The following is a 26,945-nucleotide window of genomic DNA, read 5'->3' on the forward strand; positions in this document are numbered from 1 at the left end:
TTTTTTTATAAAAAAAACAAAACTTTAATACAGTCAAATTAATTAATAGAGAATTAATGTCGTGAACTTGAGGGTTAGTCCGACGACGAAGCACTGCGGATAGAGAGGCAGTTCCCGCGAAGAATTGCAACCGAGATGCGCTGGAAAAGCCAGCTCGTCTCCCTCCGGTCATTTGTATTCTGTGAGATTCTTCCTCCCACAACCCGTAACAGATTTTCTACCTTCTTTCCAACCACACCGGAGGTCTCAAAGGCTAGGGGGACAAACTCAACGACGTTCGGAAGCACAGCGTACTTCGTCAACTTCCTTTCTTCTGCCAGCGCACATGCGTAGCCTGGTGTACTGGCTGTTCCTGTGAGCACAGTATCTGAAAAGGAGTCGACGCAAGTTACATCCCAAACAAGAGACCTTCCTCCTCTAAAGGGGAATATAGTCATCCCGTCAGGAAGGAATTACAATATTGACATTAAGTTAAGCTTCAAGGTCACGTCAGGTATCACGCGGCCCATAGGTGTCACGCAAACCATGTCACACAATATTTATTTCGTTTTAATGGATGTTTCAAAGATATACAGTAGACTATCCATTTAACGAAAAAAAATTTAACGAAAATATTCATTTTACGAAAGTCAAATATTTTTTTACGTTTTTCCTTAGATAAATTCAAAAATAAAATTTTTTTTCTTTGTATTAGTGAATATTTAAATATATTTAACGAATATTTAAATAACGAAAATTAAAATTTTTGATAAAATTTTAAAATAATTTTTCTCGCTATTTCTTTGTAGTAAACCATGTTTGCAAGGTGAACAATATGAAAAAAAAAGAAAAACTTATCAATTTCAACAAAAACTGGAAGTTATTGATTTCAAGAAGAATAATCCTGCTGTTACTCAAGAAAATTTGGCTCAGCGAATAACACTGTTATTATGCACAAATATGGAAGGAGATAAAGAGCATCCGTTGGTAATCGGAAAATTCAAAAATCCTCATGGTTTTAAAAATATTAATATGAATAATCTTGGGATTCAATATGCAAAGTAATAAATCTTGGATGACCAGTTTAATTTTTTAAAAACTGGGTTGAACGGTTAAATTCCAAAATGAGTGTGGAAAATAGAAAGATTTTGCTTCTTTTAGATAATGCGCCAGTTCACTATTTGATGGCGAATTCAGTAATATCGAATTGTATTTTCTTCCTCCAAGACAACATCTAAGATTCAACCAATTGATCAAGGGATTGTGCATTCATTTAAATCGTTGTATAAAAAAGGAATGACTAGAAATTTGAGTATGGAACAAATATAGGAACATTGTCATATACAGATGAACTTACCAAATTCAAATTAGTGAATGCTCTACCTTTAATTATTGAGGCTTGGAACAAAGTCACAGTGGACACTATCAAAAATTGCTTTAACAAGGCATTAAATAATTGGGCGAAGATAGATGAAAAAATACTTGAAGAATCCACTGACGAAAAAGGTATTAAATTTAAATCACCTTACAATTAAAGATAATAAAAGTGAAATTATGATTGAGTTTCCTGTCTGTGCACCTGTCGTCTGCGAAGAAAACGCATATCTTGATACAATACAATGTGAGAAGAAAATGAGCATGAAGAAATAGATAGCACAAATGACAATCCCATTGGTTATGCAGATGCACTTAAATATTTGGAAAATATTGAAAAATATTTTTTGCAAGAATCTGGTGAACATATTCACCTAATTACAAATTTGAGAAATATATTGGCAAAAATTAAAAAGAAGGAACCTAAAATTACCGATTACATGACACATTTTTAATTAAACATTTTTTTTCGTTAAATTCATTTAACGAATGCTCAATTTTCATTTTCGTTAAATGAATAGTCTACTGTATATAATTCACAAGTAAAGCACAAAATGAGCATTGGAGAGGCAAATTGAGCAAAGTAATCCGCCCACATTTATTTTGCAAGCTAAATGTGTATTCCAAAATGTAATTATTAGACATAAATTGCCTGGGAGGCCGATTATTGACCAAAAAATGAGGAAGAACCTTTCAACTTGGATTGTGTATTCTGGATGTAGGTTGAACGAAGGGAAACTCATTTAGAATGCATTAAATTAATCTGCTTAAATATTATTTTTTGTATTAAATATTACAAATATCCGTCAACGTCATTATTCCTTTAAATATGTCGCGAGCGCTGAGATCGATCTATCAATGATTGTCAAAGATAAAAATAATCTATTACATCAAAGTTAGTTAAGGTTAGTTAGTTAGTTATGTTACCCCGGCTTCACTAACATGTAGGAAGCCGGCTGTAATCAGGTAGCGAGACGCGAAGATCGGGCGCTCCCAGAGATCCCGAATCCCAATAGGCGGAGACAAGTGAGGCGGTCCAGGGAAGGGGAAGAGGTCTTCAGGGGTGAAGGAACGGTATGTTTCGAAAGTTAGCTAAGGTCAATTATTGACAATTAATACATGATAATTAACCATTATTTAAGTCGTCTTGAATTTTTTTAGTCGCCTTTAATGAACTTTCTTAATAGACCCAGCACTTTGTGACTTTGACAAAATTGTTAGACAATTTTGTTAGACTCTTTTTGAATGTGTTTTATCCACTCTTTTTTATCATCCGAACCCATCAATTTTGATAAACTCCATGTGATTGTCTGATTAAATCTTTCAACTATCCACTGACTCTGTGGATTGTTGGGTCGTCTATGAATTTGAACAATTTTGTACTCTTGACAGACTTTTCTTATATGGTCATTCTTGAGATGAAATCTGGGCCGCCGACTCGTCTTCGAAGATGAAACCAGAGCTAGACCAACACCGGCTAGCGTGCCTAATCTCGGCCGCACATCCTCACAGCGGCTCATGGCTCGGCGCCTACCCATCTACATCAACAGGAACCTTTTTGGATGACGACTGCCTGAGGATCGGGATCTCCCTTCGGCTTGGCCTCAACATATGCAGCATCCACCGATGCCGATGTGGAGCCAAAGTCGACGCTAAAGGGCTCCACCCTCTTTCGTGTCGCAGGAGTGCTGGTCGATATCCCCGCCACGCCTCGTTAAATGACGTCGTGTTTAGAGCCCTCAAGGCTGCAGGCTTTCCGTCACAACTTGAGCCTGTCGGATTGGACCGTGGTGACGGCAAACGCATAGACGGAATGACAATCTTTCCTTTTCGGGACGGCAAGTGATGCTATGTGCATCGATTCTTTCTCTCCATCGGCAATCATGTCATCTGCCACTTCCCTCGGGTCCGCTGCGGAAAAGGCTGAGACGGCCAAAATTAAAAAATACCAAGAACTTGGACGCCGTTTTATATTCGTACCAATCGCTTTGGAGACATCGGGCGTCGCAGGGCCTCTAACCTCGGCCTTTATCAGCGACTTAGCCCCCCCGGAGTTTCCCCTCTTTCCATTCCTAACTTCTAACTTAATTATTTTAGTTATAATAAAAAGATTTTAATAATAAAAAAAAATTAAATAAATAGCGCACAACGAATTTAATTTTACTTGTGGTATGTACATTAAGTCAATTGTAATTGACGGCTTCAAGTCATATCCACGTCGTACCGAGATAAAAGACTTTGACAGCCAATTCAATGCTATAACCGGCCTCAATGGTAGTGGAAAGTCGAACATTCTCGATTCCATTTGTTTTCTACTCGGAATCACCATTCTCTCCCAATTACGAGTCAACAACATGCACGAACTTGTCTACAAGTCCGGCCACGCTGGAATAAACAAGGCCTCTGTTTGTGTAACATTCGACAACAACAACAAAAAGGACAGTCCAGCAGGCTACGAGAAGTACGACGACATTGTAGTCACCAGACAAGTAATTTGTTCATTTAAAATCAGATTTCTATCGGTGGGAGGAACAAATACCTTATAAATGGAATAAACTCAACAAATACTCGAGTACAGGACATGTTTACGTCTGTTCGTCTCAACATAAACAACCCAAATTTCCTGATAATGCAAGGAAGGATAACAAAAGTCCTCAATATGAAGCCTGTCGAGGTTTTTTGGTCAAATATTTCAGATTTTGTTGATGATTGAGGAGGCAGCCGGGACTGGGCTGTATGAAATGAAGAGAGCCCAGGCCTACAAGACAATTAAGAAGAAGGAGTGCAAGTTAATAAAGTTTTACGTGTTTTTTTCGAATTTTTAGGTCATAGAAGCAGATATTGGACCACTTTTGACTAAATTGGACGCGGAAAGGTCGTTTTATTCGGAATATCAGCCTTCGAATGATCAGTGTGGCCCTCATGTACTCCTCTACACAGGTATTTACACTTTTTTCATATTTAGAACGAAGTGGAAGAATATAAAGAAAAGATATCAGAAATTGAAACAAAGTTGAGTGAGAATAAACGCCGGTTGGGTGAGATTGAGAAGGAATGTGGTCAAATTGAGAGAGAAATTACAAGAAAAGGCGCGGGAAATGATAATGTTGGTTTTTTTGCTGGCAATTTTAGGACGAAATTGACAATCGAGTAGCGAAACTGCAAGCAGAACTGGACGAGAAAATGTTAGTGCAAACTAAACTATCGGCTCAACAAAACGCCAAGAAAGAGCAGGTTATATCCGAGGAAAACAAACTAAAACAACTGATCAGACAGAAAGACGATGTTATTACGTAATCAATATGTTTAGGAGACAAAATCGTTAGCAGAACGAAGGTTGATTCGGGTAGATCAGAGAAGAAGATTGCCAGTCTGCAAGAGGAGACTGATTTGGCGGCTAAGCGACTATTGGAATCAGAGTTCTACTATAATGCACTGTCCACTGGTATTTCCGTGGATGGAAAGAGGAACACTCTTCAGCAGCAGTTGATTGGTAGTGGGTGATAGTAATGGGTAGACGCAAAGCATGGGGTGTCAGTGTTGGAGACTCAGATTAGACAGACAGAGCTGGAGTATTGTGGCAGTGATGATTGGTAGGTCAATCCAGATTCGGTCCCGCTTGAAGAAGAGTAGTGAGGACATGAAGAGCACGGAGGATGACTCGACTCCGACTGAAAGGGAGATTGACAAGATGAATGTCGAATTGGAGCAAATGAGGAATGAAATAGTCCAAATTGACCAAAAACTGAACATTTATGACAAAAATGAAATCAATTCTAAAAAACAAGACTGAAGAGTGAGATAGCTTCACTACAACATAACGTGGACAGTTTACAGTTGTGTTGAGTACATATATCGTAGGACAAGACAATTTAGCTTCCAAAACACGGAAGTCTGCGGTCTCGGGTGACCTTTATTCCCCTGAATCGAATCGTCCCCAACAAAATATCTGACCAAGTATTAGAAAATGCACAGAGACTAGTAAATGGACTGATTAAGTAATAAAAAGATATGAATTGTCAAAATTTTTATTCGGATGAACAATGACGCATGGAAAACTATTATTTTCTCTGATGAAGCATCTTTTCAGATTTTTCATACTAAAAAAAGGCAATACTATTATCAAAAAAAAGTTCATGTTGTGAATTGAGCCCTATAACGCCTACAGTAAAATTTGGTGGAGGTAGTGTTATGGTTTGGGGCTGTATCTCCTATCAAAGAGTGGACAATTTAGTTTTTGTTAATGGAACACTCGATTCCGCTAAATATATAAATGTAATAACGAATAATTTGTTTGTTTCGGAGCGAAAATGGGACTAAATCAGTTCACTTTTCAACAAGAGTTGGCTCCCTGTCATTAATCTGCGTTGACAACCAACCAAAAAAATTTAGTAACTGCAAAACCGGTTTTTTTCTACCAGCACTGTAGTTTTACGTATTTGTATAAATAATTGTAAAAATTAACAATATCTATTTTTAAAAAAAACGAAAAATATTTCAAAATTGACTATTTTTTTATTGGTGATAACGATGATTTAAAAAAAATTTCAACAAACTTAATGTCTTCCATTTTCAAACATATACTTTTCGTTAACGGGTATGGAAACTTTTGATATTATTTATAAAGTTCCAGATGCTTATTATTTCGGCCATTTTTAACAAGTTATCAATTATTGTTATAAAATTAAATTCTAATTAATCCTTGTTAATTCTTTGATTGAGAGGACGAGCGAATAAGCAGGCAGTTTCCGCGCAATATCGCAAGTGAAATGAGCTGAAAAAGCCAGCTAGACTCACGTCTTCCGTTAATCTTCCTCGAGATCATCAAGCCGATCTCCGAAAGGAACCTTAGGGCTTTTGGGGCGATTATCCAACTCTACGCGAAAGTCAGGGGGACGAAAATGTAGGTGTTCTCCAATGAGGCGTACTTTGCGATTTTTTTCGTTTCGGCATGTGCGGAGGCTGAGCCAGGGCGGGAGGCAGAGTCGATGAGAGATGACGAGGAAAACGAGTTGACACAGGTGACGTCCCAAACGAGAGCGAGTCCCCTCTTGAACGGGAATAGCGTGGACCCATCGGGACGTTTTCCGTCACCACGGTCTAACCCAACCGGCTCCAGGACCAAAAGGAATCCAGCGGCGTCGAGCGCGCGTTTAACAATATCATTCAAGGCGGCATGCCTGGGTATTCGGCCGGCACTGAGGCGACAAGAGAGGGGGTGTAGCCCTCTCCTGTCAATGACTTTTTCGCATCTGTACTGATGTGACTGGTAAATCTCGATTCCAAGGCGTAGATACAAACCAATGCGGACGGATTCGTTGTCCAATTCGTTGTTTCGGCTTTGGTTTGGGATTTCTTCAGTAGTCCAACTCTCGAAATTTGTGTTCTATTAAATTTAAATCAGGGTTTTGACAAGGCCATTCAAGTGTTTTGATATTTTTTCGCGTGTCCATTCGCAAACAATCTTGGCAGTATGCTTTGTGCCAAAATTTGTTTACAATAAGCAGAATTTATTTTTCATCGATAAAAACGATTCTACCAACGCCTTTGGACAATAGCATTATGTTTCCACCACCGTGTTTCACAGTAGAGAGAATGTTATTTAAATTATAACTTTCTCCGGGATAATAGCGTACATATCGGTGTCCTATAAGTTAAATTTGCACTCATTGGAAAAAATTATTGTGTTGAGTTTGGCATTCGACATACCAGAACATTTGTTTTAAAATGAATTTCTATTTTCAACGACCCGTCATAAAAGTGGTTTTTTAATTGAGTTTTTAGTAATAAGACCGCCAGATCGTAACGTATTTGATATATTTTGATACTGTGATCATGATCAATTTTATGCATAATTTTCCTTAGCGTAATGAAGTGATTGATGTCATGATATTTAAAAATATCGGTCTTTCAGAGCCTACTCTTCAAGACAGGGATTCATTATTTTGTATTTTGGAATGTATTTTTTGCACCGCCGATTTCGAAATCTTGTATTTTGTGGCAATAAATCTTTGCGATAGTCCATTCCCTAAATTTTCGGCAATTAAAATTTTCTCCGCGTCAGATAAGTGCTTAGGCATTAGAATTTATTTATTTAAATAATGATGAAACATTTAATATTTATGTGTCACTTTTTTAATAGAAATAGATATTTAAAAAATTATCGTTAAGACAGATTTTAGAATAAAATAGTCAAATTTTGAGTATAATATGTTTATCAATAAAAATAACAGTTGTTAGCTTTTGAAATTTTTTGAATGATAATTAAAACCTTAATATATTGCATTATTTTTAAATGGTCACTTTTTCCTGCATTTAGTATATATTGGAATCCAAAATTATAAGAATTAGAATTCAAACTCAGGTTTACGCCTTTTACAACAAATTCTCAAATATTTTGAACTGCACTGCACAAACCTGCTCGTGTTCATAGTACATAACTCACCCCATACTAAGCCAACCCGACCTCCTACATGTTCATGTACCACATTTATGAATCAAACACAGTTAAATAACCAACTATCTCAGACTTGACTGACCTGCAATTGACTTGCTAAATTACTACTAGACCTGCATACTACAAAAATAAAAAAAACTGTAAAAAATAATAAAAACAAAATCATATCTAATTAATGTCATCCCTATTTTTCTACAAAATAACAAATAAAACAACTTTTTTTTCTCTTTCTTTACAAAAGACGTCTCGACCACATTTCCATCACAACTAGACATAGACTGATTAACCGTCTTCTTCCTTTTTACAACCACAGTCTCGACATTGGCTGCATCCTCAGTCACAATGGGGACAAATTCAGCAGATTCCATCAGCTTCTTTCTCTTAGTCCCCTTCCCGGCCACCATTGGAGACACCTCCCATGGAGAAGGTATCGCCAAGTTCAATTTAAACCTCAATTGTCGATATTGACTAAATTAGACATCAAATCGTACTGGTCAATCCACTCTTGTGGGGTTGTCTCATTTCTACGTCCATATTGAAGCAACATTCCATTCTCTATCAAATGTTTCTTCAATTTAGACTAAAACACAATTTCCCGCCATAAATAGACATACCACATCACCAAGTCCCCAACGACGTGGATATGTATCTCTTTCCATTAAAACCCTCTTAAGCTTAGCCACTACTCCATGACTACACATCCCAATGTCCGCAGACTCCATTTTGGCTACCCCCAAGGCAACCGCTTCTCCTTTCGTAGTAACTATTACAACCACACTATCCAAGGTGATTCCTTCATCATATCTCAGTACTCCAGGGGCGAGGACCATTGCCCCATAGCACACAGCATTGACCTATTTTGTCATTTTTAACATACAGCTGAATCTTTGATAAAAATACGTTTGTAGGATAATAATAAGCCTTCCATTAGTTTGATTACATGTCTGAGGTATGTTTCGTTATTTTTATTGTCGTAATACCACTGGGCGTCCAAGACGTCATGGAGAGTCACTAAATTGTCCTTAAAAATAATATTTTGACTAGTAATATACATATTCGGTAATTTTTCCTGATTGGACTCTTCTTAGTTCAGTCATTTCTGCCCCTACTCCAAGATGTACTCCAATATGCTCACAAAGTGTACGGATATATGTCCCTGCTTCACATTTTACAGAAAAAAGTGCTATATAATAAAAATTATATTTACCAATGTTTTTATCCTTGTGGAATTCTAATAATTTTGACTCAAAAATTGTTCGGACTCGCAACTGTCTCTTCACTGCTGCAATCGCTGGAGGTTTTTGAAAAATTGACCCACGAAAATAAGAAAGTGACTAAAAATATTAATAAAAAAAACATTTTGAATTTCCGTGATATTTTTTATGGCTTTATGTAAGCTCATGACACAGACATACTCTTTTCCGGCTGTTTGTTGCGATTTGACTAATCTTGTGGCATTTTCTATACACACAATAAGACATCCAGTGACCTAAATGGGCTAAAAATGTCTTATTTGTAACCTTTGGGTCTAATGTGCCAGAATGGCCTGTTTTATTCACTCTGAGAATTCTCTTTACCCACGCCACTACTTCATGGGAGGACGGATTTGCAGGTTTATCCAAATTAATAAATCCAGATCTATTTTTATAGTATAATATATTAAAATGCCTTATATATTGATCAATTGGTCTGTTTAAAGGGGAAACTCCGTATGGGAGAGGTACGTAGTGATTGGTTCGTACATTTAGTTTTTCGTAGTTCTTTTTAAATTGAATTTAGTGGGGATTACTTTGAGTAATAAAGGCCATTTTTTGGATTTTAAACGTTGGCCTTTAAGGTTTGGTTCTTCTGTCTTAAATAGGTTTTATTTTAGATTTTATACCATGTTTTCGTGCTCCAGGTCCATTATGTGATATACAACACTTCACGTGCTTAATTTATTTTAATAATTTATTTAATATTTTTATTTATTAATTAATATTATATATATTGTATAAAATTTTTAATACAAAAATAAATCATATTCTTAATTATTTTTAAAAATCAATGATTAACATATAAAAAACGAGTTATAGATATTTACTTTATTATTTTTTATAATTATTCTTAAAAACTATTATATTAAATTAAAAAACATTTAAAAGAAATAAATATTATTTATTCCTTGATTTCTTGTGGTTTACTGTTGTCCAACCGGATTCTTCCTCATCAACTTGTTTATACAATTCACGATCATTTTCAATCTTTTTATTACATTCCTCCATCTCCATTGGAATAATTCCATAATTTAAATCACAAGACAAATCAGAAATTTTGTTTAGTTCAATATTCAGCTGTTGCCAATTCGTCCTTAAATTAAACAAATTAACCACAACATGAGCAACCTAATGAAATAAATTTAAAAATTATTTACATAACGAATCGAAATGTCGTCTTCCTCTATAATAAGGCCCAATGAGTCATAAAAGAAGTCACAAATGTCTTCTTTGACTTCATCCTCTGAAAGTGGATCTTAAAGTTAAAAAAATGTCAAAAAAACCTTTAATTAGTTGATCGGTCATTTCATTTATAAAAATGGTCAATTTATTGTCACAATCATTTTCATTTTTTGCGGCCTTTCGATTATATATTTTATTTTTATGCCTGAAATATATTCCAGTGTTGGAAAAGTTGATAGATTGATTGTTTTATTTTGTATAATATTTCATTGTCGCAATTCATATTTTTAAAATACACCACGTAGCCTATTTTAAAAGCATGATTTTATTTGATTTAGTTTTACAAAAATATTATTTAATTAAATTTATTAAAAAAATTAAAATGCACGATTGACGTTCAGTTAGCTGGGGAATTGTCTACTGTTGAGCTCTTATTGGCAAAAGCTGGCCTTATGGCTCTTTAGGGCTGGCCTTGTCACGAATGAAAGCTGTGGAAGAACTTTTAAATAAGTGACAAGATCGATAAAGGGGAAACCCATTTACCGATGGTGAATATATCAAGTCATGTTTTATTAAAACATGTGAAGAACTATTTCACTATTTTTAAATTAAGACAGAAATCGTGATTAAGATAATTAATATACCTTTATCGGCAAAAATTGTAGCTGGCATGATTTTTAAGATGTCTTCGAATGTAGTTATTTAATAAATTACTGACACTAAATTGGCTAATTTGATTTCAATAACAATAGATAAATCGTGTGATATAAATGACATTACACAAGTATTTTTTACATATTATATTTTGATCTTTTTGTTTGTTTGTTGGAGGGTTCCATTGGCAAGAACTTTTGGCATTATTGTGTCTAACGTCAGTAAAACTTATTTAAAAAATGCTTTTTGGTATATGCGAGAATCTTTCAAACATGGTCTTACAATGAAAATGCTTAAATATAAGTTTTAGGATTTTAGAAAAGAAAATACATCTCTATCGTTTATATAACATCTTCTTTGTGCTAAACTGAGCAATTTAAAGTTATTCCTGTTTGAATTTAACGCAGCTGAGTTCATAATGCAACTTTAGAATTGATATGTAAGGATTTATTGGTATCAAAGTTTATTCACTTTTCAGAAAAACCTGAAACAATAGAAAAAAAATTATTAGGTAAAATTAAGAGTGATAAAGATTTATACTAAAGAAACCCGACAATATGATTTTCAAAAGTCTTAGTACTTTTCCGGATTCTTTTTATAAATTAAAAAAATTTGCATATTAAATTTTAAAAATATCTGGGTCAATTCATTTGTATGAAAAAAGTTTTTGGACTTGATAATTTTTAATATTTTCTGTTAATTTTTTGTTATTTTATTTGTATATGAATGATTTAAATTAAATAGTATAAATAATAACTATGTATTTTCGCTATTTTCATATAATCATCATTACTTATTTAATATGGGGTACAATTGGAGTCATTGGGACAATTTTAATATGGAGCAATAATAGATCACTAGACTATGCCGATATCACCCCCAGTTTCAGGTACTATACAATAACGAGAAATGTTCAGTAACATGGATAACATTACACTGGAAAGTTCATTTCTTTTATCAATATGGAACAATCATAAACCACTAAATTTCACTTATCTCATCCCCTATATCAGGTAGCATTAAATAACGAACAAATATTCAGTGACATGGCTAACAATCGGCCGCAAAGTTCATTTTTTTCATTATTTTTTACAATTTCGTTTCTTCACGGTTTGTATTATATTTAATATATATAGCATTGGTTATTGCATATATAATATTAATCTATAATCGACAGAAGCTGGAAATCCTTCAAAAACCCCAATTATTGAATAATATATTATTCCTTAATGAATTTATATCGGCTTTTGCAATTCTAATTCCAATCAATTTCCAGGTTTTTAATTTTCATTGGGAATTCAATTAGTTTGACCCACTTCGAAAGGTACACTTATTCGGAGCATTCATTGGGTTTTTTGGGAATACAATCGGGATTTGTATGCTGGTTAAGGTCGCTAAAATGCTTTACCCACAATTCAAAACTAGGCAGGCGATTATATTCGAGTCGATTTTGGCAATTCTTAATGTTATTTCTTTTGCGATGTGTATGTGATGTAAGTTTTAACGTCTAGTTGTCATCTTTTATATTTTATCGAACAGCTTCGACAATAGAGTAATGTTTTTTTATAAAAATAGAATTTTTATCCTGTAAGTTCATTTTTTGAATGGATGATGCTTCCGCTTACATTTTTATTTTTTGGATCTTACTATTTTGAATTTCGAGAACTCTGCGTTGAAATTCGCCTTGTGCGAGAAAAATTACCTGAATAATTAATATTTCTTATATAAAATTTGTTTGATTATTCATTATTATAATGCCACAATAACAAAATTTGGTCATTGTAGATATAGAGCAAGTACACTTGAAGCAGATAAAGTAATTGTTGAAAAATATTATAAAAAGTTAGTCCCGACGGTTTGAAGACTCAAGTGACCTACACAGTGATTAGATAATATTAAGTTATATGTTTAAGACACAAAACTATGTATTAAGAACTGCAAGCCCGCCTTTATAAAATTAAATGATATCGCCAATAAGTTTGCGACTACAAAAGCACAAAAGACTAAAAGATCAACTGGAAATATATAACGAGAAATTAATAATTATGTTAATACTTTGGAGAATATTTTCGAAAAGGAACTACATAATAAAATATTGTCAGGAATAAAAGAAATAAATTACGAGCAAAACAAACATCAGACACTGCTCCAAATTATTCGTTAAAATACTCAGTATAACCTACCCTTGTGTTTACGAAGACGTTATAATTATTTTACAAATTGGCAAAAGGTCTTTGTATTCTCTTCTCAGAGGTTTTTCTTTTTTTGGATAAATTGTGCCTGAGTCCGTCATTAAATTCTTAGTGGATATGCAACCATGTGCTACATTTCTAATTATAAATCTCGTGACCTTAAATACTATTTTTATTTGCCTTTCCAATGGGTCTTTGCATATGAGCCAACCATAAATATCTACTTAGAAGGGAAAGACTGAATCGATCATTTCGGATATTAATCTCCATTTCCATAATTACACTCACTTTTAAAAGTTACATAAAATTTCGATTTCCATTCTCCACGGGAACAGTAAATAAATTCTCTCTACACACAAATAGCTTATTATCTCTGATTAATAAAATTTAATTATTTAGAGATGTGAAAAATAGATTTTCACTAGGTCTAAATTTCTTAAATTTTCTGTCCTGCTAATTCTGAATCTTGTGCAAAAATACAAATGCAAAAATTTAACAACTTCATTGTGTCTTTGGAGGTAAGAATAATTGAGCATTCTGTTACATCTTGTAGGAAGAAGGTTTGGTATCTTCTTAATCCACGCTTGTCGTCATAATCCACAGTTTAGTAAAAGGAGACATGTTTCTATCCCGAGTATCTGATGCTTCCGTCAATTAGCTATGGGAATATATGTCAAAAAACATTGCTGTATTGAGCACCTGCGTCAAGGATTGCTACTTTCATTAAAGACTACGCACATTCGAATTATTTTTTTATCAAATTTAAATTGCATCCAGAATCTCATACGAAATTTGTATGGTTCCGGTTTTCATTGAAAAGAATTCTGAACAACATTCTGGATTGATTTTGTACAAGCCCAGGATCCCGAGTTGTGATAGAGTATATGTTTTAACAGTTTTTGTAAATATGAATTCTCGTCCTCACCTAGGTCCTTTTTGGGTGATCCATGCTTTCGCTTTAAGTAAGTGTCTTCCTTCCTGTAATATCCTCATGTAACCGAGGAGGGAGACCCATTTCTTTGTTTTACCATAGATTTCATCGGCCTTATCTTTTCTTTTGTCAATTCTATGATTTCCGTTTTTTATGTTCATTTTTAGTATTCAGACTGACATATTCTTTTGAATTAACTCTTTTAGCTCTTCTTTATTTCAAGGACCGGTCTCGATTCTCGAAGAGCCGAATCAAAATAGATCACAAACAGAATAAGAGATAATGGAACTCCTTATTGGGATCGAGTATTGTTTCAAACCTTCTCTACAATCCATCTCTAGTCATCGCTTCTAATCATTTTGACCGTCAAGTATTCAAGTACTTATAGAAGTTTGGTTTTATCGATCAAATAGTGCTTGTTTAGACCACAGGTCTGAAATTCTCAACCTTACCTCGGGTTTGTGTGGTTTTAAATAGGAGCCGCTTTCCTATTGGTAGGGAGACGTCTCTTCTATAAATTTCATATTAGATACAATTGATGGCTTTGTACAGTATCTTTGTTCCTCATTTAAATAATTTGGCATTTAGATCATTCGAGTCTGAGATTTTTTTATTCAGGTCTGAGTTTGCAAATATTGTTTCTTTTGTGCTTATTTCATTATCTAATTTCACAGTTCTAAATTGGTCGTTAGTTTTCTTCAATACTTCGATTTTAATATTATTCCGAAATGTTTTCCTATGCTGTTTAATACGAAGGCGCCGATCTTTTGAAGTATAAAAGCTGAGATGTTCAATTGCGTTTTTTGGTGTTGGAAGAAGCAGATCGTCTGTTGGGAGTAGACTTTGAGACACAACTGAGCTAAATCATCTCCTTCCTTTCCACAAAAAACCGACAGGCGTTGATGTTCAGTGCCACGGACAGTCACAAAGTGACAAAATCTTCCAATCCTTTCAAGTACAAAGAGGAAACAACGACAGTCGACTTGTCGGACCAACGTTTCGTTCTAATGGAAGCAGAAAAAAAATTTCTACCTGCTTGTCCTCTTTGACCCCTTCCTTCATGAAAATCCCGCAACTCCAGTGATAGTCTTCATAAATCTATACAAGTAGGGGATTATCATTATTTATTATTATCACATATTGAATTGCCTACAACTTGTGCATTCCGTTTATGCCATCCTTTTCATCATCCTCTCTACGAAATTAGTTAGATGCTTAATAATTTGATTAAGAAATTAATCACGTGTTTTTGTCTCGTGTTTTGGTAAATCATGATGTTCTTTATATGTAACTTAATCAAAATATCGCTGATAATTAACAATCGTTCCAAATCTCTGAATTTAAAAGAAAAAATGGCTATTATTGAATACTGCAAAAAACTAACATGTAAAACACACTAAAGTTTTCGAAATATTTTCCTTTCTATTCAAGAAGGAAATCAAACATCGAAATTTAAATTCTATACCACGAAATTTAAAATTCAAAAATATTGATTTGAGTTAAAGGAATGGGTTAATATGGTTGAAGCCGGAGGTGGCTCTTATAATGATGCAATCCTCCAGGAAAAAGCAAAGTTATTATATGGAAATGGAAATATGTATTCTAATTAAAATAAAGTATTTAAAGGAACTAATGGCTGGGTGTCGAAATTTAAAAAACGTTACAATATTTATATGAGAATTTCAGATTTTTGTAGATATTTATACAACCAAACTTCGTGGATGACTTCAAAAGAATTCAATTTATGGTTGATGGATATAGATGTTCGGGTAAAGTTATCAACCCGGGAAATTATGTTAATTCCCTGACATTAATGTTAATTTAATCGGGCAAACTCATTATTTAATCTTATTCTCCCGTTATAATTTTTAAATCATTCTTGCCGTAATTTTTAAATCATATTCTTGGAGTGACATTTCTTGTAAGACGGTCAACAATTGTTGGAATAAAACATGCCTCATGAGTAGAATTATTGCTCAATGTTCGTTATATTGCATAGTCCACCGTCATGCATTGATGATGAAAACGATACATGATAATTTGAAAATTTTCATGAATGTAGTAATAAAAACGATAAACTATTTTAAAGCCAAAGCACTCAATTCGCGTCTCAATTTTTAGATATTTTCTTGATATTTCGGATCTTAATAAATACTATTGTTTCTAAACAACCCATTTTTAATTTCAGTTGAAAATCTTCCTTCTGAAAATTGTATAATTCAGGAAGAATTTGTCGACATGAAAAATGATAGATATGAAAAAAACGTATTCACTGAAGTTTTGCAAAGCAATTTCTGGATTCAGATGGCTGATTCCTATTCAGAATTAGCAAAGATGCTACTTTAAGTGCTTATTCCATTTGCAACTACATATGAGTGTGAGACGGCATTTTTAACACTACCTACCATTAAATCAAAATTCCAAATAGATTAGATGTGTCAAATGAAGAAAATTAATTTTCTTAGTAAATTAGCCAATTTGAGAATTGGCCACAATTTTTGAATTAATTTTGTTTATTTAGAAAAATTACTACAAGCAATGGATTTTGGAATTATAACAACCTCAAGACTCATTTCATGAGAAGAAAGCTAGAGTACTTAACTGATTTGCTGGAGACTTAAAATATTTCTGTATACAATTCATACAAAAAATTGACATTAAAAGATGCAATTTTGTTTGTTAATATGGGTTGGGGTGACGTATCTACTGAAACCATTCAAAATTGTTTTAAGATTTTAAATAAATCTAGTCACGAAAATCCATTAATTTAACATTATGACATTGAAATTGAAAGAACTGATATTTTTGATCCTTTAATGAGTGAAGATTTTTTAAATATCGAATGCACATCAATTTTTACAATAAATTAGTACTTATTTAAGACCATAATCTGTTTAAAAAATAACCTAAAACTTGAATGACAGCAGACCACGATTAATTTGTATAAAATACGTGAATTAAGATATTGGTTTAGCTAGACAATAATGATGTTGTCCTTTCATATGCGGATGACATCGTATTAGCCTCACGGGACCAGGACATCCAGAAGGCCTCTAAAAAACTCCAAGCTAACTTGGATCGGCTCAACCTATGGCTAACTGACAACCGAATCGTGATAAACGCGGAGAAATCCGCCACCTCACTTTTCACATCTGATAAAAGATTGGGAATGGCTTCTGTCGACTTGAAGTTTAACAATGTGTCCATACCCTTCTACAGAAGTCAGACCGTTCTAGGGGTAACCCTCGAGATGCACCTTTGCTTCTCCTCGGACACAGACAACCTTCTTTACAAATGCAAAAAAAATGAAAATTACACATCGATAAAACAAAATTAAATCGCTGCTTTTTCCATGATATGATTATGCAGTGTTTATAAAAACTTATTTGCTTAAATTAATTACAGATCTCTTTGACACTATAAAGGTTGATGAACAGCAAGACTCTCACGAATGTTATATATATTTTTTAAAAAGTGAATGAAATTATTTTTGAATAATATTATTTTTGAACACTTGATACTTATCTTTGTGTAATACATTCCAAGATTTCTATTCACCAAAGCTGAAAAAGTGGCCAGCTAACTTCCTCAGCGGTCGAAGAGGCCGGATCCAACAAAACAATACAAGATCGATGTCACGATACTTTCCAAACGGAGTCCCTCAAGGCTCACCCCTTTCGCCAGTTCACTTTAACTTATTCTTATCGGACCTCCCGCTGCCAAACGACAAGGACTTAATCCTACTATCATACGCTGACAATATTGTGATTTCCGGCGTCATCGGCGAAAAGTCTCTTTCCTTTCTAAAAAAGCTTGGCCGCATGATCTCCCATAAACGGGGACCCACGCGAGTCCAAGTGGCTTTTCGAAAGGATTTCCTTGGCCATAGTACGTGGAAACTGTGTTTCCATTTACGATGCCGGGAATTTAGTTAGTTAATAACTATTTGTTAATTACATATAACAAAAAAAAAAAAAAAATATTGTGATTGGTACTCGGAGCTGTGAGGTTAACATAGCAAGTTCAAAACTACAGAACTACCTCCACAATCTCGAAAGTTGGCTTTCGATAAATCGACTATCAACGAGTTCTGAAAAATCAGTCACTACGCTTCTGACTTCAGCAAGGAAGCTTGGGAAAATGGTGGTGAACTTATATCTAAACAACATGGAAATCCCATTTAAAAAATCCCAGAAAATCCTCGGCGCGATTTAAGATAGTCATATGTGTTTCTCCCAACAGGTTGAAAATGTTAGAACTAGCTACATGAAGAAACTGAACATCTTAAAAGTGTTCCTCCGAAAATGCAAACAATGGATCAGCTTCCTCACACGCCAATCAATCTACCGGCAATAAATCGAACCCTCCATTAGTTATGTTTGTGGTGCGTGGGGAGGGTTTGTCAGTGAAACGAACCGTGAAAAATCGAAAAAACTCAAGAACGATTTCGGAAAGCACTACTAGGACCGAATGAACATCTATACATCGAATGATTAATTAGTTCTATGTTTTGGACAATCGTGATCTTTAGCAAAATACTCTCAATGAATGCTGTAATAAATTGCTGGACCAACAAATTAGATGACGCCAATTCAAACAAAATTTTCCAAATAACCAACCACTTAATAATTGGATTCACAGGGAACATGCACGTTTTCGATAATTTGTTCATTTCAAGTCGTTTTAATTATTTGTATTTTTCTAATTAATTTGTTATGTAGATTGCAGCATCATGTGGATCCAGGAAATTTAATAATACTAATTACGTCCTTAAATTATTGCTGAGCGGATCAGCAGTCGCTGCAGTTGATCAAAAATAAAATAAATTAAAGAATAAAAACGTCAGACGAAGTAAAATTTTTTGCATTACTATCAGACACGCAGCCAAAACAGATTCTCATACTGGCAAAAATGCCATCGTTAGGAGAAATAAGATTTTGAGTAATCAAATAGACCAATATGGAGCATATGCAATTTACACTCATTTCACAGTCTCAGGAGGAACGTACACCATCGGATATATTAAAAAAATAATTACATGAATAAAGAAATAAATTGAGTTATAAAATGATAAAAAAATAAAAATTTTCATTAAAAAATAAGATGAAATCCAATAAATGAAGATGACAGAAAAAATAATAGTTTTTCAAAAGTTTCAAAATAAGTAAAAACCAGATTAATAGAATAAAATCGGACAATATCATTAAAATTATGAAATTTCAGAAAATTTAATTATTAAAAGAAATTACATATCGAATTATTCTTTCTGAATCCAATTAAATAATAAAGTGTGACAAATAATTGAATGAATACCACAAGTAAATCAAGCGCGTGCTGACACGTGGTTAATTTATTATTTGTTTCAAAAATTAAGATAATTAAACAATAATTAATACAAAATAAACTTTATTTTAATTACAGCACAGTTTAAAATGTCAGTAATTTTTACCCTTGTTAAAGAACGGGAATCTAAGAATAATCAGAGTCTCAAAAGGGTGTTTTTTATTTATTTAACCTCATTCCCCCTGATATTGGGAGGAATGCGGCACGAAGAAAACACCGAAGACCTCTTAGGGTCACACCATAAATTAAGGAGAGAAATCTTCTATAAGATCTCCTTATGGCGGTGAGATTTTGCAATCCAGAACGACGTGCGTTACTCTGTGTCGTCCGTCATGGCAGATTGGACAGGACGCATCAACGTCCTTATCCAGTTTGTTTTTATTTGAAAATAACAAATTATAAAATGATGGATAAGTTAGAAAATTTAGCGCAAAATAATCTTTTGAGACACTCTAAAAATATTATGAGTTTAGATTTCAACTTGGAAAAGATTTAAAAAATAAGAAAATTTGAAATTGACTGATTATTTTAAAAAATGTTTTAAAAAGAATGATTTATTAATTAATCAAAATAGAATAAAAAAACAGAATAGAAATCTATCAAACTATAAAGCAAAAAAGCACAACTTATTGTCTTATCTCCATATAAACACTTTGGAAGATGTGAAAGAGTTCTTTCTTCGAAAAATAAACCAAAATTTAAATTAAATGAACTATAATTCAATAGTTTGAATCAGACCTCCGCTTTCTGGGACACTTTGGTGCCCCATCTCAGGGTTAGACTGTAATAATTTTGAGAAATCCTTCCAACAAATTAGATCGTTTTTTCGATTTGTCTGACCCAATAAAATTCTCGAATAATCTAAATTCTGGTTAAACTATTGTCAGGAAAAAGAAAAATTAAATTTGAAATGGCTACGGAATGCAAAGTTCGAATTAAAATGATATAAACCTCACTTTTGTTCTGATTTTTAACGCAATTTCTTCGATGATTTGTTCTTATCACGAATAGGTAATTTTCAATATTATGGAAATTGATTATTGACAAACAAATACAGTTTTAGTTAAAAAAAATTCGTGCTCTTCAAGAGCTTTCATTTCTTCACACTCTTTACGATGTATACTGAGCTTTTCAATATACTGCTGTTTTTGATTAAATCTCTATAAATACCCTGTGTGAGGCAATTAAATCTGAAGTAAAACTCTGTATGGAAATCAGGCATTCTAATTTTCTTTCGTTTTTACCGACATCACCAATGGTGTCCCATATATATCAATTGAGAGAAGACGGACTCTTTGTTAAATCCGCTCAATACACGTGGTTACAATTGACATTAACAAGAATTCGCAAAGAAAATGTTTTATGGGCACATGGTGTATTGGACCTGATGGAGATATCATAAACCAGAGTCAACTCCATCTTCATACAGCATAAATGGCATATATATCAATGACAAATATGAACTCTTTATTCCGAATCTAGATGACACTGTAGAAGCCTACGATCTAGTAGTAAATCTAACACAAAATGAAAAGAGTATAGAGGAGGTTTTGAACAAGATATTTCATCAACTGAAGAAGAAAAAATGATAGTCAAAGAAAGAGATGGATAACCAAGTCTGAACAAACTGGGCTGGATGGAGTGATACAAAACCAATAACTCAATTGAAAAAAATAAAACTACCAAAATGACAAATCCAATATCTATTTTACTGATTGGAATGTAAAAACATTTCACAAAACAAAATTAAATCAGGAAATAAACAATTAATGCATATTACAATATTGATAAGACAAACACAGAACTAACAATTGTAAACAATCGAAAGATTGGAATCAAAATCCGGTATCTATTTTACTGATTGGAATGTAAAAACATTTCACAAAACAAAATTAAATTAGGAAATAAACAATTAATGCATATTACAATATTGATAAGACAAACTCAGAACTAACAATTATAAACAATCGAAAGTCCTGCGCAAATATTAATATGCATTCATTTGAAATAACATGAATAATAATATGAATTAATATTTACAAAATGTGAAAAGTAAAAAATGTGCCACGTTATAATAAATAGTAAAATATTATGTAAAATTTTATTATATTTATTCGAATTATTAAAAAAATTTAATAACAAAAATAAATAATTTTTTAAAAGTTTAATAGCATAGGAAGAATATTTTACCAAATTCGCCAAAAAAATTTTTCCCTGAAACAATGCATTGTTCACACTGATGGTCTGATTAGGCACTTGTGTGCACGTTTTTTCGATATTTTGACAGGCAAATGTATAAGCGGGAAACTATTCGGTATGAAAAACAGTGATATATAAATTTAATCATGTTTTTTTACATTCTGAGATCAACTTAAAACTCTACAAACTGACAGAACTAAACATACTTAAGCACGCAATCTTTTTTTTGGAAAACGCAAATAAATCACAAGCAATGTTGATTTCCAATTCTGAAATTGTTTATGAAACAAACAGGCTGTGAACAATATAAAAAGTCTGCTTTAACTTACTCCCCTTCCCATCGAATTAAAAACAGAAATGACTTATGCAAAATGCCAGGTCTACATTTAATTCTCTATCCAGCTAGTAAGCTGTCGCTTTGTTTGACAGACTAGAAAGAAATGACAGAACTGCTCGGGTTATTTTCATTTCCTGGGACTACTCATCAATAAACCAACGTTGATTTATTAGAAAATATACATCTGACGGATGTCTGAGTGAGGACTCTCTCGAGGTAGATTATCCTCATGCGGGAGGAGTTGGTCCTCACTCAACAATTAAGGAATGAGACAAGTTGTGTCATTCGTGGAATCTCATTTCTGTAGTGATCGAATACTTTTTGAGCATATACTTCCCACAAAATGTAACCACTGTCACTTTGGGTGTCTTTGAACGTGAAGACTTTCCCTATACTGAAGACATGTCTTCATTCTTACCAGCAGGAAAGAGTGAGTTGGCTGAGGTTTTTCCACAAATATGGACTATGTGGAATACTGGCCGACGATATGGGAAGACACTCCAAGTACTAGTCTCCCTCCATAGCCACTACAAGTCCAATTTATTGGTAAGAAATCTTTCTCGACATTTTGTCAGGACTGTATTGTACCTTAGAAATCAGGATGTCAGGTCTAACCTCAGGATGTGTTCCATCAGAAGGCTGATTGAATAAAAATCTATCTCAAGGTCTTTTTGCAATAATCAATGTTATAGGTGCAAATTTGTACAAATCTGATTTACATGAATGGATTATAAAATTTGCAGTCAATGATTACTAAATCAAACTGAAACGAAATAACAAGTGCACTCAAAATGTACGCACTGAATGAAAATTCCGTTCATCCCCTTGTAAAAAGATCATAAATAGCCCTGCCACAAGACGTAAATGACATGTTGACATCTCGCTCAGGCCGGCCACACTTTTTTGTAAAGATTTCGGAATACTACCAACCCTTCAAGCACTACACGACCCCTTGTTGCCCTGTGTTCGTATTAAACTAGCCAGGTTTGTTAAATTTAAATCATTTGATTTAATCAACAATAAAAATCAATGATTTAAATCATTAAAAAAATCAAAAAAATCAAAAAAATCATTTAAATTTTTTTAAATGTCTGGAAGAAAGCGTGATTCTTTGTGGGCTTATTTGATAAACGTATTATTCCTGGAAAGACCGGAAGCCGTGCCAGATGTCGTAATTGTGGGAAGGACATACAAGGTCTTGTATCTCGGATGAGGCAGCATCATTTATTATGTCGAAGTAATATTGATATCCCTGAAAATATGCCGAGACCTGAAAGCGAATTTCCTCCAAGGATGAAGGACCATTCATTAATCAATTTCGTAACTACGACGACTTCATCTAAGAAAGATTTGATGGATCTGCAACTCGCTAGATACATATTTTCTACAAACACTCCGTTTGCTGCTGTAGAACATCCCGAATTTGTCAAATTCGTCCAAATGCTTCTTCCTGGGTATCGTTTACCCTCTCGTCATCAAATTGGTGGTACATTACTTGATCATGTGTACGACCAAATACATGAAGACTGTCGACAAAGACTCCAGGACAAAACAGTGTCTATGATGTTGGACGGGTGGAGCAACATTCATAATGAACCCGTTATTTGTGTCTCGGTTGTGACATCAGATGGGGAAAATTATCTCATTGACACTGTGGACACTTCTGGATATAGCCACACTGCGGAATATCTTCAATCTGTTGCTTTAGCCTCCGCACAATTGGCTGAACAACGGTTTGGATGTAAAATCGGCAGTCTTGTAACGGATAATGCTGCCAACATGACTAAAATTTAGTTTAACTAGCTAATTTTTATTTAAACCATCAATTCACTAGTTTAACAATCGTTAATATGCCATGAAATACGTACAAAACTATTCTGTTCTATAATCTGAAAAAATCTTTGGGAAAATAATGGTATAGAAATATAAGTAACAATTTAATCAGAAATTAATAATTATCACAATGTATCAGGTCGCATAAACATTATTTCGAATTGAAATAATGCGTGATTACCTGAAATTATATTTTTGCTGAAAATACGATCAAATAATATGTCACATGGGTGATCAGACCCCTATGGGCAACCTGGCCTTTACGTGTTTCCATGGCAACTACATAGCAAATATTTACTAAAAGGCCAACTAATATAAAGGCAAATACCCAGGCTTGTATTTGGGATTAAATATATTATATATACAGTCAAATTAATTAATAGAGAATTAATGTCGTGAACTTGAGGGTTAGTCCGACGACGAAGCACTGCGGATAGAGAGGCAGTTCCCGCGAAGAATTGCAACCGAGATGCGCTGGAAAAGCCAGCTCGTCTCCCTCCGGTCATTTGTATTCTGTGAGATTCTTCCTCCCACAACCCGTAACAGATTTTCTACCTTCTTTCCAACCACACCGGAGGTCTCAAAGGCTAGGGGGACAAACTCAACGACGTTCGGAAGCACAGCGTACTTCGTCAACTTCCTTTCTTCTGCCAGCGCACATGCGTAGCCTGGTGTACTGGCTGTTCCTGTGAGCACAGTATCTGAAAAGGAGTCGACGCAAGTTACATCCCAAACAAGAGACCTTCCTCCTCTAAAGGGGAATATAGTCATCCCGTCAGGACGCTTTCCGTCACTGCGGCAGAGCCCAATAGGTTCAAGGGTCGATGGGAATCCCGCAGAATCCAAAGCCCTTTTCACCACTTCATTGAGGAGGACGTGGCGGGGAAATCGGCCAGCACTCCTCCTACAGGACAATGCGTGTAAACCGTTCGAAGGAATCAAAAAACCACAGCGACAACGGTGAGGTTGGCAGATTTCAAGTCCAAGTCGAAGACACACTCCGATACGTATAGTTTCGTCTTCCATAAGCAGACCATTGGACGCCAACGGAAGTGCGTTTAGCCAGTCTCCTGAGTGAGGCTGACAGGCACAGTTCAAAGAAGCCAGTTCCAACTGGTCGACTCGCGTGCGAAGACTCTCCAACAGGTGTGTGCACCAGATGACATCCCAACTCTTCTGTATTGAAGGAATCTCCGGAAGGCCAAGTCCGAGCGATCTCCAGGCGAGAACAGCAACAGGGTATTCCGTAAGCTCATCAAGTTCGAGTGAGTTGATAAGAACAGAGCGAACGAAATTGCCGGAAGCAGACATCGACGAGAGATAACAAGGCAAAGCAAGATCTGCACAAGAACGAACCCCAAGGCCACCAAAGCGGAGTGGAAGTGCGGCACGTGTACGTCCCACGTCAGTGAACAAAGTGTTCAGTAGTAACTGTAATGATGATGTAACCGCGTCATCCAAATCCAAAAGTTCTTGACGTGAGCGAAAACAAGGAGACGTTCGGAGCAAAAAGGTTAAACGGGGGATAAAAAGAAAGTTTTTCAGCAAAAACAGCCCCAGATGGGAGCCAAACAGTCGTAATCGGTCGCAGAGAGGAGCAATCTTATCTCGTTGTGAAACGATAGCCTTCGCAATTCCCTTATCAGAAATCGGTGAACCCAGAATCACAAGATCCGCGAGAGCGGTTATACGAAGGCCGTCAATTTTCTCCGAAAGGGCCATAAAAACCTCACTCTGTTGGGTTAGCGGCTCCGTAAGTCCGATTAGTTCACATTTTGCACCATTTAGAGAAAGGCCAATCTTCAAAAATTCAGATATTATCTTCGAGGCGTCGTCCATAATGACTTCTAAAGGCCCACCAAGAGTGACGTCATCCAAATACCAAAAATTGATAGGCGAAGAAATGCCACGTGCAACGTGATCAACACAGACAGCGAATAGTAGAGGACCGAGGGGGTCGCCCTGTTGGATTCCACACTCAGAGTTGATAACTTTTCCGGAAAAAAGTAAGCTGCTCGGCAAGGAATAGGCCAAGGATACAATTGGGAGAAGATCAGGGCAACGTTCACCAACAGCCTCAAGCATGTGGTCTCTTCTGACACTATTAAAAGCATTCTTGACATCGAGCTTAAGCAAGAAGGGTACATTCTTCGGTTTCGAAATAGTCACCTGGCGAGAGGCGTGAGCTAGTGCTTCACAGGCCCCTTTAACACCAACGCCGAACTGGAATGGCAAGAATTCCCGACACAATTGCGGAATAACACGACGTGACATTATTTTGGCAGCAAGGCGTCTGAAGACATTACCAACTGCAATTGGCCGTAAACCGCCATCACTCTTACGGAGAGCTGTTAGATTGGCCGAAAATAGGAGATCCCTCGCAACAGCAGGGATGGCGCCCGTGACAATTCGAGAGCAAAGCCGATTGATCGAATCCAGGAGAGCACGGCCCGAGTCGGCAGTCAAAGGAGATATAAGGTCCCTCAGATGTATGGGCTTTATTCCGTCAATGCCTCCACTGCTGCTGAGCGGGAAGGACGACAAAGCAGCTGAGACCTCGGAGTTAGTCGTATGGGGGACATCGGCCGAGCACGGATTGGACGTTAATCGAAGATTTTCAGGGGCACTAGGATGCTTGTGGCACAATTCCAAGTACACGGCCTCTGAAGGAGGCGCCACGGGCGTGTTTGAAGAGATCACCCGGACTGCCCCACTGACGTCCCCTTGCATAAGTTTACTTTTAACTGCCCGTATCATGAAAGAACAATCCGTGTCGTGCGTAGAGGCACAGGACTCCACGTTCTGGGGTTTGGAAGATAAGAGGCCAACAGACAGCCAGTCCGGGTCAAAATCTGAATGAACAAAACAGGAACAAGCGTCTTTAATCCGCTGGGCTGGTGATACCTGTCGGCCATCCCGCAATCGAACGGTACGAGACCCCAAGCATAAGGGAGCAAAGCAGAAGAGTTTAAACCAAGCTTCATGAGAATCGGACGACAGTGCCTGATCGATGATAGTAGAAAGGGCCTTCGCGGCCGATAGTCTCGCTGACTTAGGGATTCTCGCCAGCACAGGTGATGAAATCCGAAAGGTAGAAAGGAGGCATAAGAAAATCTCGCTATCCAGGCAGTGGGAAGTAGCTTTCATAACAGAAGCGGGGCGGATTAGGTTGTATGGATTAAGAGAAGGCACAAGACATCCAGAACAC

At 35.4% G+C, this 26,945-nt stretch overlaps 1 protein-coding gene and 1 pseudogene across 1 annotated transcript; both read right to left on the minus strand.

Annotated features, from left to right (window-relative positions):
- Positions 1-8,209: 8,209 nt before the first annotated feature.
- On the minus strand, positions 8,210-20,787 carry LOC115231753 (annotated as a pseudogene).
- Positions 20,788-23,786: 2,999 nt separating this feature from the next.
- LOC115231754 lies at positions 23,787-26,494 on the minus strand. The gene is made up of 2 exons (XM_029801702.1): positions 24,685-26,494; positions 23,787-23,803 (listed from the first exon to the last, which is right to left on the minus strand). The coding sequence occupies exons 1-2, from the start codon at positions 26,492-26,494 to the stop codon at positions 23,787-23,789; spliced, it is 1,827 nt and encodes a 608-aa protein (XP_029657562.1).
- Between the last annotated feature and the right edge of the window lie 451 nt (positions 26,495-26,945).

The sequence above is a fragment of the Octopus sinensis genome, unplaced genomic scaffold, assembly GCF_006345805.1.
Source record: "Octopus sinensis unplaced genomic scaffold, ASM634580v1 Contig18758, whole genome shotgun sequence".
NCBI lineage: Eukaryota > Metazoa > Mollusca > Cephalopoda > Octopoda > Octopodidae > Octopus > Octopus sinensis.

Coding starts and splice junctions, on each gene's coding strand:
- LOC115231754 (XM_029801702.1), bottom strand. CDS start 26,494: ATGATACGGGCAGTTAAAAGTAAACTTATGCAAGGGGACGTCAGTGGG.